We start from the raw sequence: 17,317 nt of genomic DNA, 5'->3' as shown, positions 1-17,317 counted from the left end.
AGCATGAATCAGGGCTGATCTGACCGATACGGCTACAAAGCAATGATTTTATCCAATTCAAAAACTGATTTTAGCCGCTGTGGCATGTTGGCTCATTATCATGTTTATATTTTGACCATTTTATGTTTGCTGATGGAGGACCGCACAGCAGCTGCCCGTCTTTTTACCAGTGGCTACTCCTTTGGCTGTAATGCTTCAGTCCTACATCTCCTTTGGATGATGCCATTCATCTCACGCCAGTAGGAGACGAACACTCACATTGAAATCAACGGCCCCCTTCCACAGCCTTGGCTTGGTCAACCTTGGCCTTCTTTAAGATGTGATTTGGAGCGAGTTTAGGTGGTTGGTTCTGGTCAAATAATCTGCTGGCTGACAGCAAAAGATTCTCTGAATGTGTATTAGTGAGTGTTTTGAGACTGGAGTTGTATAAAATGAGCAGATGGTGTTTACTTCCCTGCCTGAATAGGTGGAGTGAACCAGTGGGCACACAGAGGGAGATTTGTGGGTAAACTGTTTTACCTCCCCTCTCTTTGTGTTATAATGGGGAAGGCAAAATGGTTGCTAACTGCTGTCGGACAATGGCTCAGTCCTAATGAGAGCAAAGTGTTTTAGTGCTGCTGGTATAATGAGGATGAAGTGGGGCAGCTAATTATTGGAACCATCTGAAGGTATCAGAGCCAGACCAGCTTTATTTTATTTCCACTACAATACGTTATTCTTCAGCATTTTCTAAATCACCATAATTGTGAAGCCAAAGTGTTTTCTCTGAATCAGTTCACAAATGTGTGATACATTAGCAAACTGAAACCGAAAGGATTTCCTATCACTACAGTGAGCGGCCTACTGTATGTTAATCCATGACAGGATAGTAAACCATCAGGGGCTGTATAGTGTGTGTGCTCAGGCAGGTATGTGTGATACAGCCTTTTCTGCCGCCTGGCCTCCTGCCGACCCTGAGAACCAGCAGCAGGCTGACACAACAGCAGCAGGCTGTAAAATCCACAGGTCGCGAAAGCTGTCATTCTCACCGGTGGGCATCTTTACGGCGGCCATATTTGTCTGGTGGATGTCTTGGTAATTTATGGAGGAAGTAGTTTGTGGGTGTTCCTCTCTCATTATACCCAGTGTCCTCTGCTCACCCACAGCTGGATCTGTCAAGTGTCTTTAAAGCACATCAGAAATAGTTACTGCCCTAAATTAACTTCCATGCTTCTGAGCAGTGGTTAAATAAGTCATAAGATATTTGACTAGAAAGGTAAAAATACTAATATGACTATTTAAAAAGCACTTTGTTTTAAGTAGTAAGTATTGCATTGAAAAGCTTACTAAAGAATGCACGTATAATCAATAAAATGTTAAAAAAGTATAAAAGGAAAAGTACTCACTGTGGTAATATTCAAGTATTTTATTATTATTATGATTGATGCTGTAACATTTCAAACTGATTTTAATATTCTAGCTTGCTGCAATAAATAATTTGTATTCACGTTTATAATTTCTAACTACAGCTATCAAATAAGCTGTAGTGGAGTAGTAGAGTCAAACATTGCATTACATTAAAACAATCAAGTAAAAGCACCTCAAAATGGTAGTTCAGTCAATCTAAGTTACTTTCCAGCACTTCTTTGAGTGAACCACTATTTTACTGCTGCTAGTCGTCGATCATATGAATGTGTTATCTAGAAAACTTCATCTAGTTTACAATCTGTGATGCATTACATCATTCCTCTGTAATCGCTCTGTAATGATCCCTGATAACGAGCTGCGTTTTCCAGGACATGATTGACTATTGGCTGATTATAGAGTGTTTCTATCCTCTAGTAGGCAGTACACACTCTCCTCATCAGCAACAAGCTGCAGTGATTGCTGTTCTGATGACCGGGCAGAATCAAGATGGCGGTGATTGCCCTTGCAGAGAGCAACCTGTAAGCAGCTCATTTATAAACAAAGGGAGCGTCTTAATGATCTGGTCTGAAATTTTAATTGCAGAGACACTGCAAAGAAGACAAATTAAAAAATGTTTTTAGATGGCATTATCTTTTAAAAGATTATATATTACAATCATGTATTTAACTAACTTTAACACATCTTAAAATGCATGTAGTGTGTCTTCACATGATAAACCTACAAAAAACCAGGCACTTCTCCACTGAAATGTGCTATTTTACAGTGAAAACCAGTGGTGGAATTGAACCAAGTACATTCACTTAAGTTATATATAAGATTTAAGTACAATTCTTATATATTTTTTAGGGCTGTCAGTCGATTAAAATATTTAATCGCGATTAATCGCATGATTGTCCATAGTTAATCGCAATTAATCGCAAATTAATCGCACATTTTTTATCTGTTCTAAATGTACCTTAGAGGGATATTTTTCAAGTTTTTAATACTCTTATCAACATATGAGTGGACAAATATGCTTTATGCTAATGTTTATTATCATTTGAACAATGACAAATATCCTCATGAATATTAAACACAACAACCTCTGAACATTAAAAATATTTGCCTCAATTCAATCACAATAATACAATACAAAGTGTGTGTGTGTGTGTGTGTGTGTGTGTGTGTGTGTGTGTGTGTGTGTGTGTGTGTGTGTGTGTGTGTGTGTGTGTGTGTGTGTGTGTGTGTGTGTGTGTGTGTGTGTGTGTGTGTGTGTGTGTGTGTGTGTGTGTGTGTGTGTGTGTGTGTGTTGTGTGTGTGTGTGTGTGTGTGTGTGTGTGTGTGTGTGGTGTGTGTGTGTGTGTGTGTGTGTGTGTGTGGTGTGTGTGTGTGTGTGTGTGTGTGTGTGTGTGTGTGTGTGTGTGTGTGTGTGTGTGTGTGTGTGTGTGTGTGTGTGTGTGTGTGTGTGTGTGTGTGTGTGTGTGTGTGTGTGCTGGCTCGTTGGAGCTATGTGCAACTCCAGGCACATGCTCGAACGGGAGCTGCCTGGACGCTGCAATCATGTTGCGCACTATCCGTGCTGAGTGTGCTGACTTCTCGTACAATGTCCCACTGTCTGGCTTCCTGCATAAAGTCAAGTGCTCGGCGCAGTTGTGGCGAAATGTCGCTCCTCTGTTTTCATTTAAACAGCTCCATATCCGTTAGCGCAGCTAGCTAGCACCAGATGCTAACAACAACAATGCACGTAAGGTCTCTCTCTCGCTCGCTCGGGCCACACACACCCTCCCGGTCCTCCCAACAGCCAGTCGGTGCCTGCCGGTGAGCGTGGAAGTGTGGTCTGCCACAAGCGAGCGGCAGGAGCGGGGCTGTCAGCATCAGCTTGTAGATGGTATTTTAAACTCAATGCGCTCTGAAACTACGGGGCGGCCGAGGACAAAAAATACACATGCGTTAATCGCGTTAAAATAATTAGTGGCGTTAATTTTTTTTTGCGTTAACACGTTATTAACGCGTTAACTTGACAGCCCTAATATTTTTACTTTACCTGAGTATTGCCATTTTTCCAACTTCTGTTTCTAACCCACGATTTGTGGAGACAACATAACTTTTTACTCTTCAATTTGTATTTGACAGCTTTAGCTACTTTTTACAAAAGAAATTGCATGAGGAGATTATTTCATATAATGCAGGACTGTAATTGGCTCCACATTGAGGAACTGCAATAATAAAGTGCTCTTACAAGTATGTTGATAATAGAACACATGTGAGAGGAGCAATTCTGCATAATGAGTCCATTTAGATGTGTATGCATTCAAGCTTTTGCATAAGTAACATTTTGAATTCATGACTTGTGTTTCTAGAATGTTCAGACTATGGCATTTCTACTTTTACTCATTTCAAACCTTTGACCATTACTAAAGTAATGGATATGAGTACTTCTTCCACCCCTGGTGAAACCCTCTTTTTTAATCATGTAATCACAGAACTGAATTAAGCTATCTTCCTCAATGATAAGTTAGGGCTTTCTAGACTGCATAGGTCATTTATATCATTCTCTCTTACGTAGAATAAAATAACTTTATATCGTGTAAATAAAGATAAGAGCCACATGCTATTTCATCTTTAAAATATATGGTTGCAGAGTGTTGGTGTAACAGAGCCCTAAAAGGAGACATTTTTGCACAGTTTCCCATCAACCCTGCACTCTGTGGCAGCAGGGCCAGAGCACTTTTCTGTCATTACCAGGGCTCCAGAGGAAAATCAAAGGAAAATGGTTTCCAGGTTTTACTTAAATCTGAAGAGAGAGAGGTGAAGGGAGGTGGGGGTCTCGGCCACAGGTAGTTCCGTCAACTGCAAAGAGACACTTGGGAAACCAGGACAAAGCGGGTCACAATGACACTGAACATATTTAAGGATCAAGATTTTCAGTTTATCACCAGTCTTTCATGCTTTCTCTGCTTTATTAGTCTACAAGAAGTTAGAATTAGAACAATAAGCATTGTGATGTCGGACAGTGACAAAGCCCTGCAATTCTATGAGTTACGAGGGGGGATGACACCCGTTTAGGGGGGAAATGGGTGTAGATTAGGAAGGGAAATTACACAATGTCTAAATTTCATTGTGTAACAGTGAGTTTCATATCAGCCGGTTTTAATGGGGGCATTAAAGGGGCATTACACCATACATTTGTACTTCTCTTATATTAGGTATTTGTATTTGTTGGTGTCTTCATGCTAAACAATATACAGTAGAACAATACATGTTGAAATAGCTTTACCATCTCTGGAAGGAGTACATTTCAGTAAACTTCAATTCAGCATACTCAGCAGGCAAGGTGGGGTCCTCCAGCAGGATTCCCACGTTGTCCCCCGCCTTATTGTCCGAGGAGGAGCCACTTTGTCTACAGAGGGTCCCATTTTCCTTTGTGCCCTGATAGGTTTACCAGCAGCAGCTTAGAATAAAGAGTCACTCTCTCACATAGGACAAACAGGAACCAGCCTGAATGTAGCCCCGATGCTTATCTGTTTCTCACACGTCTGCTTTGGAAATGAATGCCACAATGCTATTTTGTCAGTCCTTCGAATTAAACTGTATAAAGCCTATTTAGAAACTAAAATTGGTAGGGAACATGCTCTTTTCATGCTTTCTTGCAGACTTAGATTTGATGATTTGTTTGCCCTTATGGTACATATGAAGCTATACAGCCAGGTTAGCTTAGCATTGAGACTGGGATAAGGGGAAACAACTATCTCTTTCCAAAGCTAAAAACATATGCCTTTCAGCACCTTTTAAGCTCACTTAAACACACGTTATACTCTCTTTACACTGCAGACAAAAGCTTTATATGCTCAACATGGGCACAAAAGTTGTATCGATATAATTTAACTATGTACTCCCTCAAGCTCCTTCCCAAATTATCTTTTAACTCGTGAAAATGTAGAAAACATTTGTTGAACTCGAATTTTGCACAACAACATTTTTTATAATTTATCAACATCCTTGTGTAGATGCTTGGGATATCCAAAGACCTCTCAGCCAAACACAATTGCAGCAAAGTGTCCCAACACACGTTATTTTGAGGCTTCCAGTGTTCCAGCTTCTATAGGAGTTGGGTTTGTCTGGACTTTTTCCATCTAATGTAGAGAAGAAACATGGGGATTTCTAGAACGGGGGGTTACGTATTGTAACCCTAGTTATTTAAGCACAGGCGGGGCCCTCTACTGGACTCTATGGGTACTACTCTCTACCATGCTATGCAAGCATTCACCTACTGAGTTGCATAAACGTAGCCGGCCAATCGGGGCGAGCCTACCTGAATGCGCGTGCAGGCCCACAATATATAAGGCGGCTACCTGTGTCATCCTACACCCTCTTCAGCGAGCGGCATAGGAAAGACAGGGCCCCCAGGTAGAGGGCTCCGCCTGCTGATATAACTAGGGTTACAATACGTAACCCCCCGTTATATATCACACAGGCTCTGCCCTCTACTGGACTCTATGGGTACAGTGGGTGGAGCCCCGATGTGGAAAATAGTGAGGAAAGCTCTCCCCGTCCCTGGGTGGGCGGGGAGAGCCTTCCTCACTTATTTTCCTATATTTCCTCACGGCTTTATTCTTCCACCCCATATTGGGGACAGGGAGGCTAAATTGCACCTCCTCTGCCCGGTGCGTGCACTGGCATATTATGTAGGGCGCACGGCTTCCATTAGGCGCACTGAACAGCTGTTTGTGTGCTTTTGGGATGGTGTGGCCAGTAAAGCTCTGTCCAAGAAACGCCTGACAGGATGGCTCTGCGTGTGCATTTCACATGCCTATGGACAGGCGGGGAGAGCCTTCCCCGCTGAGGTCCATGCACACTCTACACGTGGTATGGCTGTATCAACAGCTTTGTTCAACGGCGTGAGTGTGGAGGGCATATGCACGGCGGCGTCTTGGTCTACACCTGCTGGTGAGGTATGGGACTGCTCTTCTTCAAATTGACCGCAATCCACTTGGATCAATTGGGCTGTGTTTGCCTCTTCCCTGGATTTGGCCATGACTATGAGGTATTAAAAAAAACTCATGCCATGGTCGCGAAGCGGCTGAAGCGCTGTGGCCACGCATTTGCTGAACGTGCGTGGGGATAGGGAGTAGCCAAACTGTAGTCTGTTGTTCTCATTACATTACATTACATTGCATTTAGCTGACGCTTTTATCCAAAGCGACTTACAATAAGTACATTCGACCAGGAAGACAAAACCTTGAAGAAAACAGAATCATATAAGTAAATCAGGTTTCATAGAGCCAAACATTTCAAGTGCTACTCAACTGGCTATAGATAAGCCAGTCCTTTATTAGTATATAAGTGCTCTGTTAGCAGTTCTTTGTTAGTAATTCTATCGCTCGAAGTGGAGTCGAAAGAGATGAGTTTTCAGTCTGCGCCGGAAGATGTGCAGGCTTTCTGTTGTCCTGATGTCAATGGGGAGCTCATTCCACCATTTTGGAGCCAGGATAGCAAACCCACGTGTTTTTGCTGATGGGAACTTGGGTCCCCCTCGCAGCGAGGGTGCAGCGAGTCGTTTGGCTGATGCAGAGCGTAGTGCACGCGCTGGGGTGTACGGTTTAACCATGTCCTGGATGTAGGAAGGGCCAGATCCATTCGCAGCATGGTATGCAAGTACCAGTGTCTTGAAGTGGATTTTAGCAGTTACCGGAAGCCAGTGAAGGGAGCGGAGGAGCGGAGTGGTGTGGGAGAATTTAGGAAGGTTGAAGACCAGACGAGCCGCTGCATTCTGGATGAGCTGCAGAGGTCGGATGGCACATGCAGGTAGACCAGCCAGGAGGGAGTTGCAGTAGTCTAGGCGTGACGTGACGAGAGCCTGGACCAGAACCTGCGTGGCTTTCTGGGTCAGCTGGGGACCTATCTTCCTGATGTTGTAAAGCGTGTATCTGCAGCAACGGGTTGTAGCAGCGATGTTTGCAGTGAAGGACAGGTTGTTATCTAGGGTCACACCCAGATTCCTTGCAGTCTGAGTCGGGGAAACAACTGAGGTGCCGATGTTGATTGTCAGGTCAAGAGTGGGACAATCTTTTCCCGGAAGAAAAAGCAGTTCAGTCTTGTCAAGGTTGAGCTTGAGGTGATGAGCAGACATCCACTGAGAGATGTCAACTAGACAAGCAGAGATGCGTGCGACGACCTGGGTCTCTGAGCGAGGAAGGACAGAATTAATTGGGTGTCGTCAGCGTAGCAGTGGTATGAAAAATCATGCGGGCTAATGACTGATCCGAGCGAGTTTGTGTACAGGGAGAAGAGGAGGGGACCAAGAACAGAGTCCTGAGGGACCCCTGTAGTTAATTGACAAGGGTCGGACTCGGACCCTCTCCAAGTTACCCTGTAGGTACGGTCTTTGAGGTATGAGGTGAGGAGGGAAAGTGCAGAGCCTGAAACTCCAAGTTCTTGGAGAGTGTGAAGGAGGATCTGATGGTTCACCGTGTCGAATGCAGCAGACAGGTCCAACAGGATGATGACAGAGGAGAGGGATGTTGCTTTGGCAGTGTGCAGTTCCTCCGTGACAGCAATGAGAGCAGTTTCTGTGGAGTGACCTGCCTTGAAACCAGACTGGTGCGGATCCAGATGGTTATTCTGATGGAGATAACAGGAGAGTTGTTTAAAGACAGCGCGTTCAAGTGTTTTAGATAGGAACGGGAGCAGAGAGACAGGCCTGTAGTTTATAACATCAGACGGGTTGAGAGTGGGTTTCTTTAGGAAAGGGTTTACTCTTGCCTCCTTGAGACTGTTTGGAAAGTGACCAGAAGTTAGAGAAGTGTTGATGAAATTGGAGAGAAACGGTAGAATATCAGGAGCGATAGTCTGAAGGAGGTTTGAAGGAGGTTTGAAGGGATAGGGTCCAGAGGACAGGTGGTAGGGCGGGCAGAGGTAATGAGGGTAAGAACCTCACTTGGAGAGAGAGGGGAAAAGGAGGTTAGTGTGTGGGTGGAAGGAGGGTCTGGTGAGTAAAGGTGAGTCAGAAAAAGAAGAGCGAATATCATCAACCTTTTTTTCAAAGTGGGTAACAAAGTCGCATGACAGAAGTGAGGAGGGGGGAGGGGCTTTGGGAGGGTCCAAGAGGGTGGAGAAGATGGAAAATAGTTTTTTGGGATTGGAATAGGAAAATTGGATCTTATCTTGAAAGAAAGTGCATTTTGCCTGAGACATCGAAGCAGAGAAAGAGGAGAGGAGAGCCTGATAGGTTAGGAAGTCGTCATGGTGTTTGGATTTCCACCGTTTCCGCTCTGCTGCCCTAAGGACGGTTCTATTAGCACGCAGTGCGTCATTTAGCCAGGGAGCAGGATGGGACTGACGAGCCTGCCGAGATGTGAGAGGACAGAGAGAGTCCAGAGAGGATGAGAGAGTAGAGAGGAGAGTTTCTGCAGCAGAGTTTGGAGGCAGGAGTTGGAACGAGTCAGAGGAAGGGAGGGCTGAGAGCACCGATGAGGCAAAGGTAGATGGGGAGAGGGAACGAAGGTTACGGCGGACAGGTGCAGGATGAGAAGAGATTAGTTTGTTATGTTTGGAAAGGGGTAGAGAGAATGAAATGAAGAAGTGATCGGATGTGTGGAGCGGGTTTACACAGAGGTTAGAAGTAGTGCAGTTCCTTGAGAATATGAGATCAAGGACATTGCCAGCTTTATGAGTTGGTGGGGATGGAGACAGTGAGAAAGCAAAGGCGGTTAACAGAGATGTTAGTTCGTCTATCTTCCCTGTCTGGAGGTTGAAGTCTCCGAGAAGTACAGCGGGAGGGCCAGTTTCAGGGATGTGTGAGAGGAGATTATCTAATTCCTCCAAGAAGTCCCCCAAGGCGCCTGGTGGACGATAGAGAACAACAATGGTTAATTGTATAGGATGGGTTACTGTGACGGCATGGAATTCAAAGGTGGAAGGAGTGAAGTTAGGTAGCTTGAAGAGGGAAAAGCTCCATTTGGGAGAGAGCAGGAGACCAGTGCCACCTCCTCTGCCAGTGGGTCTGGGTGTATCGGAGAAGGAATATGCTGTGGAGAGAGCTGCTGGGGTGGATGTGTTGAATGGAGTAATCCAGGTCTCAGTGAGAGCAAGGAAATCCAGGGTCTGCAGGGAGGCATAGCCAGAGATGAAGTCAGCCTTAGGAACAGCTGACTGGCAGTTCCACAGACCACCTGAAACTAGATGTTGGATCTCAGTGGAGCATGTGGGATAGACGAGAGCAGGCCGGTTATAGCGATTAGGAGATACACGGGGCCAGTGATAATTGCGAGAAGACACATGAACAGGAATGGAGAAAATACACATGATTATAGTATGAGGGGCTAGACAACTAAAGAAAAGAAAATAAGACACCAGCGGTAATTAGCTCAATCAGAGTAGGAGTTGCCTCCTCTTTGCCACCCTCGTGACTCCCGCAGGACTCCAATGTCTTTGTCAGTCTTACTCCCGCAGGACTCCAATGTCTTTGTCAGTCTTCGGCTGTCTGACGCCGAAGCTGACGCTCCAGGAAAGAGCTACCTAAAATGGACGCCTGATTGCTGAGTTCTCACAGCTGTGGGGCCACGCCCCTCTAATTAGTTACCTCTCTACAGCTGATGGGCGACAGCAGAGTGGCCCTGCCTATATTGTAATGCAGGGTTGAGTGCCCCAACTGAGACCTGTGTAACGGGTTCACTTGAGCAGATCTGAGATTTAAAATCTCTCAAAAGCGCCGTTTTAGCTACAATAACTACAGAACAATTATACAGAGTAGAATAAATGAAACAGAGAAGTCTAATTAAACAAGAATATAACTTATAGTGGTTGCTGCGTCAATAGATAGTGTCGTCACCCGGTCTAGATGCACACTATACTCGTATAGGATACGCTCTGGAAGGCAAAACACAAATATTTTCTGTGCTTTGGAGCAATTTTCGACATGAAAGTAAGCGTCTTTCAGGTCGATGGTTGTGAAACAATCGCCCGGCTGCCCTAGTTCCAGTAATTGGTTTACATATGGAACTTTTTGCAGGCAATGTGCTGATTCAGGCTGCGAAGATCCAGAATGGGTCTGAATTCTCCTGTCTTCTTGGGAACCAGGAAGTACATGGAGTAACGGCCCGTCCACACGGCGGCGTGCGTTGAAGCTTCAACGCTTCTTCCCATTCACTTTGAATGGGGTGACGTCACGCTTTGCCGAACTGCATTGTGGGAGCGTTGCTTCGCTTTGCTCGCATTGCTCGCTTCAAAAGTTGAGCAATATTCAACTCTTGAAGCTTCGGCGGAAGCGTCAGCCAATCAAAACATATGCCAGTACAAGCTCTAGCCAATCAAACCGCGTGCTTGTGTGTCTGGGGCGGGAGATTCATGTGATTGGTTGTTGGTCGAGTTTCAGACACGCCCGCCAGCAAACTTCAACGCACGCCGCCGTGTGGACGCTGCGTAAAGCCCCTTTTCTCTCTCCTGAGAGTGCACAACAGACACTGCCTGTTTTTGCAACAGGGCCTGAACTGAATCTCTGTTGAAAGGAAACCTATCTCCTCCTGGGATGATAGACTTGCCTCTCTTATGCCCCTGAATGGAGGAGGGACGCTGCAAAACTGGAGTGAGTACCCCAGTTTCAGTGTCCTGTCCAACCATTCTGTCAGTACACAGCTGAGCTTCCATTCCCCATACAACTGTGTTAGGGGACCTGCAAGCAGCTGTGGAGTCGCAGCTAAGAAGCTGTAGCACTCTCTGGTGGCCCACTCCGCCGCCAAACCTTCCATAAAAGGAAGATTGGCTCATGAGATTGTCTTATCATCTCCTCAATTTGCAAAAGTAACTAAATATACACATAGATCAGATCGCGTTCTTTTTAGATGCGACTTTAGAGTAGAGGGGAATTATTGAAACGGGATGTACAGTGTTCAGCGGCAGCCATCCGCCACTGCGAAAATGTGGGGCAGGGCTGTATAGTGGGGGAGCCTATTGCCCCTTGGCCCCCCTGCATCCGGCGCCCCTGGTGGGACAGTGTTCTGTCCTCTGAGGATGAGCAAGAAGCAGCATACACCAAGCTGCGACTACTCCTCATCCACGGGACCAAGGAATTCGATCCAAAGAGCCCTTCCGTAGACACAGGGGCTCCCAGGAGATCATCACGGTCATTTTTTTTTTGGGAAAGTGCCATGCGCCGTGATCCCCCAGGGACATCACACGGCAAGCAGCGGCGGCCACATCGTAGACCAAGCTATTAATTTGGCCGATGCTGCGGCCAAATAATCGCTCTGATCCGGTGAGGTGAGGGCATCTTGCGGAAGAGCAATTAGCGAGATGCCCAACACACCCGTGTTTATTTGCAGCCGCCCTGTCACGCGGCAGCAGGGCGGGGGTTCTCTGCCCAGCCTGCTGCCTGCTGGGAGCCGATGGGCTGCTACGCTACGCCACCATGGTCATCACCAGGGAGAAGTACAGACCTGGGCGGTGGACTCCCATGGACGCCGGACCCGGAAGTGCCCGACAACGAGAAGTCCGCGTCATCCTCCTCCCCGGCAAAGCCCCGCTGGATTGTCGAACGTGAATGGCACCGCCTCAGCCATATCCTGGTCCTCCAAACACTCGAAGCACAGGTGGTGGGGATCGGCGCCCGCTATTAAGCCAGGGCACGAAAGACAGGCCCAGGTCTCTAGAAGTGGCGACTCCATGAAGGTATGATAACTCTTTCTTCTTCTTTCAAACGTTTTACTTTCTCTGTCAGGTGTTGCTCGCTCGCTGAAGAGAAAAAGGATGACAGTCGGGAGGCGTAGCCGCCTTTATATACGGTGGGCCTGCGCGCACATTCAGGTAGGCTCGCCCCGAGTGGCCGGCTACGTTTATGCAACTCAGTAGGTGAATGCTCGCATAGCATGGTAGAGAGTAGTACCCATATAGTCCAGTAGAGGGCGGAGCCTGTGTGATATATAACAAGGTCACCAAATTGTAGGTTATTTTTACTGAATTTTCTGCATTCAGTTGACAGTAGGAGGGTGACATGCATCATGAGAGTGAAAGTCAGACTGAGCATTGAGGCTAAATTGTAGACCAAAATAAAGAAGGTTAAAGCAACAGTATCAGGGAAGAGCCAACAATGTATTGATCAAAAGTCAATTGATCTCAGTATTCTCACTGTTGATCAGCTTTAATTAGATATTTATTTAGTCCCCAAAGGTTCATTATAGCTGATAAGGAAATCTAGAGATGCAGAAATAAACAAATGCACACGTATTCCAAATGAGGCATCACATATTTTTTCCTGTACAAAACTGGAAGCAGATACATTGTGACATAATTGAAAGCAAACATGCTTAGCTTAGCATAAACAATCAAAACCGGAGAACAATCCTCTCTCTTAAAAGGGAGGAACTTCCTTCTGATTTCCCCTACACTTGCAGCAATACTGTTATTTTACAGCGGGGGAAGTTGTTTTTGTACGGAATTACAGTCATTTTTCACGCTCCCGATGACTGCCAGGATCCCTTTTTCCCTCGCCTTGCAACATTTCCTTATCAAAGCAATTTTGCTAAACGGTTACTTATTTGGCTTTATATCAAAAGCCGTGTGAGGTTCTGTGTGTATCGGGGACTGATCTCAAGGTTGTGAGCTTAACATACTTGGTTCCCAGCATAGATCAGCCTGGCATGAGGTAGCAGGGCGCGCCCCAGCTGTGAACATGTGTGACCTGCCCCCACTGTCCGGGGGGGAATGACTACACGCATAGTTTGAGGTGGGGGGGTTCCCATGTCACAGCTGAGATCATGCTGATGTTGTGGACCTACTCTACAGCATGATTTTATTTTGTAGTCCTCTGACAAACCTCTGGACTCTTAAGAGACCTTTAATTCCTGGTTCCACTCTGCTCACTGTCAGTCTGTGCATCCCCGGGGGTCATTCCCATCCATGGGAACATTGGTTGTGACAGCAGGATCCCTGGAGGGGATGGTACAGGGAAATTCTTGACAGATAATCACAGCAAAATCAGAAGGCATAGTTTTGTAGTTCAAAAATGCCCTGCTGCAGCCAAACTTAGGCGTTGTGAGGTTACATTTCTTAAAAACTCGACTCTCGAGCCAGCCTGGGGCTCACTGTACAGACAGGCCACGTGCTCCTTCCGGGAGACGTAGGGAGGAGAAGGATGTGTCGGGATAGGTCAGTCTTGATGATATAGGTGAGAGCGAGAAGGCTGATTAAGGGCCAGGATGTGCGTGAGACATCCTCTGATGTTCAGGAATTCCCTCATTAACGTGGGTCATTTTGATGGTCAGTAGGAATCAGCCTGCGGAATAAACAGGGGTGGTTCCTCTTGCAACTTCAAATAAACATACTTATAATTTAGTCAACATGGAAGTGTTTGTCACACATGCACATCTATTAACATTTCCTTTGTAGAAGCCCCCATTTTTGCATAGTTTCCTTCACATTAAAGGGCAATTTATGCCCATTTGCTTTGGGTGTATGTTTATTTAATCCATATACTGTAGTGCGTACATGTATGTAACAAACCTCTAACTGAACATGTTGTAACAAAGTGATAAATATGGAAATGTCATGGATTTGACAAAACATCAAGCATTATGAGCAAAGCGTAAAATTAGAAAATGTCTTCCAGTTAGCCGGCAGTTAAGCGCTCCGGATAATATTGTTTTAAATAGTCTGAATTGCAGCAATTACAGAGACCATTAACGTATCTGTTTAGTGTACAGTTCAGTGCTGGGGCCACATCAGTGCCCTGATTTTGTTGTTGTTTTTTTCCCTGGCTCCCTCCCCCCCTTCTCATGTCTGACAAATCGTTTCCAGCTAATTTACGATGGTAAAACTGAGGCAGAACAATACCCCCGTGGACGAAACACGCCGCGAGCTGTAGCACATGTTCCAGAGAAGAGCGAGGTGCACTCAGGAAACACTCGCTGAGATAACAAGATAGTAAGGAAAGCAGGGCCACCGAAAGGGCTTGTGGAGAGAAGGAAGAGGGTATCACTTTAATGCTAAAACTGAGCATCACATGAAAATGTTCTTCTCATGTCGTCAATTTGAAAATATAAAAAATGTTAAACCCAATAGCCTTTGATACTAAAATACAGTTTTAGTGAGTCATATCTGACCTGGTTATTAAATTATAGAAATTGTTGCACAAAACAAGCTTCTCTTCAGCCGAGTCACTTGCCTGACATCAGAGTCTCTGACGTCCAACTAGCTAAAACCTTACCAGGACAAACACATGTCCATTAACATGATGGGGCAGCTAGGCTACGACCCCTGCAGCCAATCAGAGAGCTGTACGAGTGCACATGTACACACTGTGTCTCTGATGCACACACACAATGCTCAACCGGGCCTCCTGGTGAAAATAAACATTTGATCAAACAGTTTAGATGCGCATCTGCTGAGGTTGATTACATGTATTTAGCCTAGACAATCATTTCTGGATCTCATGTGCTCTGTAATTACAGACAGCACCTGTGCATGGCCCACCTGCAGTCATTACCACAGAGCAGCAATCTCACCGTAATTATAACAACAGGGGGAAAAGGAAACATTGGGCAGCAGTACAACTCAATAACTTTACTATTAAAAATGCTTCTGCGTATAGAGGAAGAACACAACAGGATTCCTGGAATAATGAACTATCAGAAACTGGCGCATGAAAACATTTAAAGACCCTGACCCCCCAGGCAGATCTGTGTAGAAATCTTGCCAGCTAGGTTAGGGTTGAGCAATACAGGTGACATGGAGGACAGCAGGATCAAGGTTATCAGTCAGGAGAATTGATGAGCCTCCTTGTTTTCACTGAGCCCAAGTAAAGGCATGAGGAGGAAAAGGAAGGCTGCCATGTTTGTGTTGTGAGGACAGAGGTGAAAGGTCATCAGAGCTTTGAGTTTTATACTTATTAATGGGATCCTTCAGTGAGCTCCTGGTAGGTTTCTTCCCTAAACACTCATTCTGATGGGAAAGAAGAAAAGGTGAAGTGGCGAATCCTCTTCAGATCAATACATGTGGTGGGAAAAGGAGTGGCCCAGGGCAGCCAATAGTGGCGAGGGCCACAGGAGCTGCAGGGAGATAACGTAAACAAGGAAACCACCTGATGTGAGCGGGGTCAGATAAATGCTCGGCACTCCGCACAGGCAGGTGCTTCCTGAGTCCTGCTCGCTCAATCAGTAAAGCCTCGCTCAGTCTTTCTCTGTTTTCTCAATGTGCTCTTCCTAAAAGTATCATTCATGATAGGTTTAACACACAATCACTGCCTGTTGTCTTCACACTGTAGCCCAAAGCAAACATGTAAAGACAATAAAAAGCAGAGTGCTTTGAGAACCACTGAAGTGATGACGATCATACAGGCAGTAAAGATAAGAGCAGCTTGCTGTCACTAGGGGAGCATACAGTGCACGAGGGTGAGCAGGTTTTTGCAGGGGTCTGTGTCTGCAGATAAAGGACCTTTACCTTTTTGAAAGGGGGTTAGGTGAAAAGCTAGAGATTGCACACAATCTGTGTTTCCAGCTGCAGATACACAACCTGCACCGACTGAGAATATCCTTTCAAATCCAAGCTCGCCTCTCCTACTGCTCTTTTCCCTTCTCTTTCTTTCTCTTCGCATTGCTGGTTGGTCTGGGATTGTTTTGTGCTGTCCAATGAGGAAGGAAGTCGGTGTGAGAAAGTGCCTGTTTTTTTGGGACCAACAGGAATTGGCCTCATCACAAGCGGTTCCTTTTTTTGCCGCTGGAACAATGCACTGGCGTCACACCCCTCGACTGGACCTCGGCAATTCACATGGAAAAATGTTCCCAGAATTCCGCTCCCAGGCTCGGGGTAAGGCCGAGGATGGGGCGAGGGTGAGAGGGCGGGAGGTGGAGGGCGGAGGGCGGAGGGTGGAGGGTAACGGCTGTTAGCAGAGCGGGTGACACAGAGCGACCAGTGGACACTTGTCACTATCATAACCAGGGAAATTAAAGTAACAAACAACAAAATAAACACAATCATTTTATTTCAAACCTTGCAGAGCCTTTACAAATAGCCTAAAACTTAAGAAGAGCGTAACATGTAGAACAAAGGCAGGGTGACCACACACATGAACGGCTCAGTGAACACTGAAGGTACCTGAGTACTTTGAGACTGAGTGTTTTGCCCCTTAGCCTGTTACTTTATGAATTATATTCCTGTTGCAGTTTTTTTATACTTTGACAACTCTTAGTTTTCTTTTTTTGCATATTCTTTAAAAGGACTTTATTTTTCATTTGTTGCTCCTGTCATAATACAACATGCATAAGAGTTGGTAGATTTCTGTTAATTTACTGCGAAAAGAATACAAGCGTAGAATCAAGACAATTATCACATTAAGTAAAGTAAACAAATGAACTTGCCTTGTTTTATGCAGTTTACAGATTAATATTTGGTGAGAAGCATGACTCAACTTGAAAGCTGCTGCAGAGACTGATTCATATAATTTTTTTTCTTAAACAAGCAGTTAAATTGTCCAATGTTTAAATATAGCACAATTATTAACTATTCCTGCAGAGAAAAAGTGAATCAATGTTTTTTTCCTTTATTGCAAAACATTACTTTTAATGTTCTGCTTTGGGAGCTCCCATGTAGACTTGAAGAGTCACTGACTTTTTTCTACGGTGTAGGGCTGCAAGATAAACAAATTACCCCTGTTAAAATGTGCTGGGTCTGTACCCTTACTATCGGCGTCATTCATCATCCTGGCTAATAAATCATCATGGGGTGTATGAGAACACAAACCCTGAACAGAAAGATTAATCTGCATGAGGCAGTTAACTATTCATCTAATCCATTAGAAACACTTCAGCTTTAAAAGAAAACATAACAAATCCATATGTGAGCCTCTAGGAGCGGCATAACGGGCATGATTATGTCACTACGCATTGAGGAATCACTCCTTTTACAAATTAGTTTTCCACACTTTTTTCCTCATATGGAAAAA

General features: G+C 45.2%; 1 protein-coding gene across 8 annotated transcripts in view; it reads left to right on the top strand.

Moving 5' to 3' along the window:
- The window catches only part of LOC117550191 (delta-like protein 4), a 35,622-nt gene that overhangs the window by 4,015 nt on the left and 14,290 nt on the right, over positions 1-17,317 (top strand). Inside the window, exon 1 of one of the 8 annotated variants that reach the window (XM_034222552.1) lies at positions 11,952-12,051. The exons of the other annotated variants lie outside the window; for them this stretch is intronic. Within the exon in view, the coding sequence (XP_034078443.1) occupies positions 12,046-12,051 (6 nt within the window). The 5' untranslated portion in view covers positions 11,952-12,045. Of the gene's footprint in view, positions 1-11,951; positions 12,052-17,317 lie in introns of those variants that run through there. 8 annotated transcript variants of the gene reach the window in all.

This window comes from Gymnodraco acuticeps, unplaced genomic scaffold (genome assembly GCF_902827175.1).
Source record: "Gymnodraco acuticeps unplaced genomic scaffold, fGymAcu1.1, whole genome shotgun sequence".
NCBI lineage: Eukaryota > Metazoa > Chordata > Actinopteri > Perciformes > Bathydraconidae > Gymnodraco > Gymnodraco acuticeps.
The sequence above is the reverse complement of the archived record's forward strand: the minus strand, read 5'-3'. Positions and strand labels throughout refer to the sequence as shown.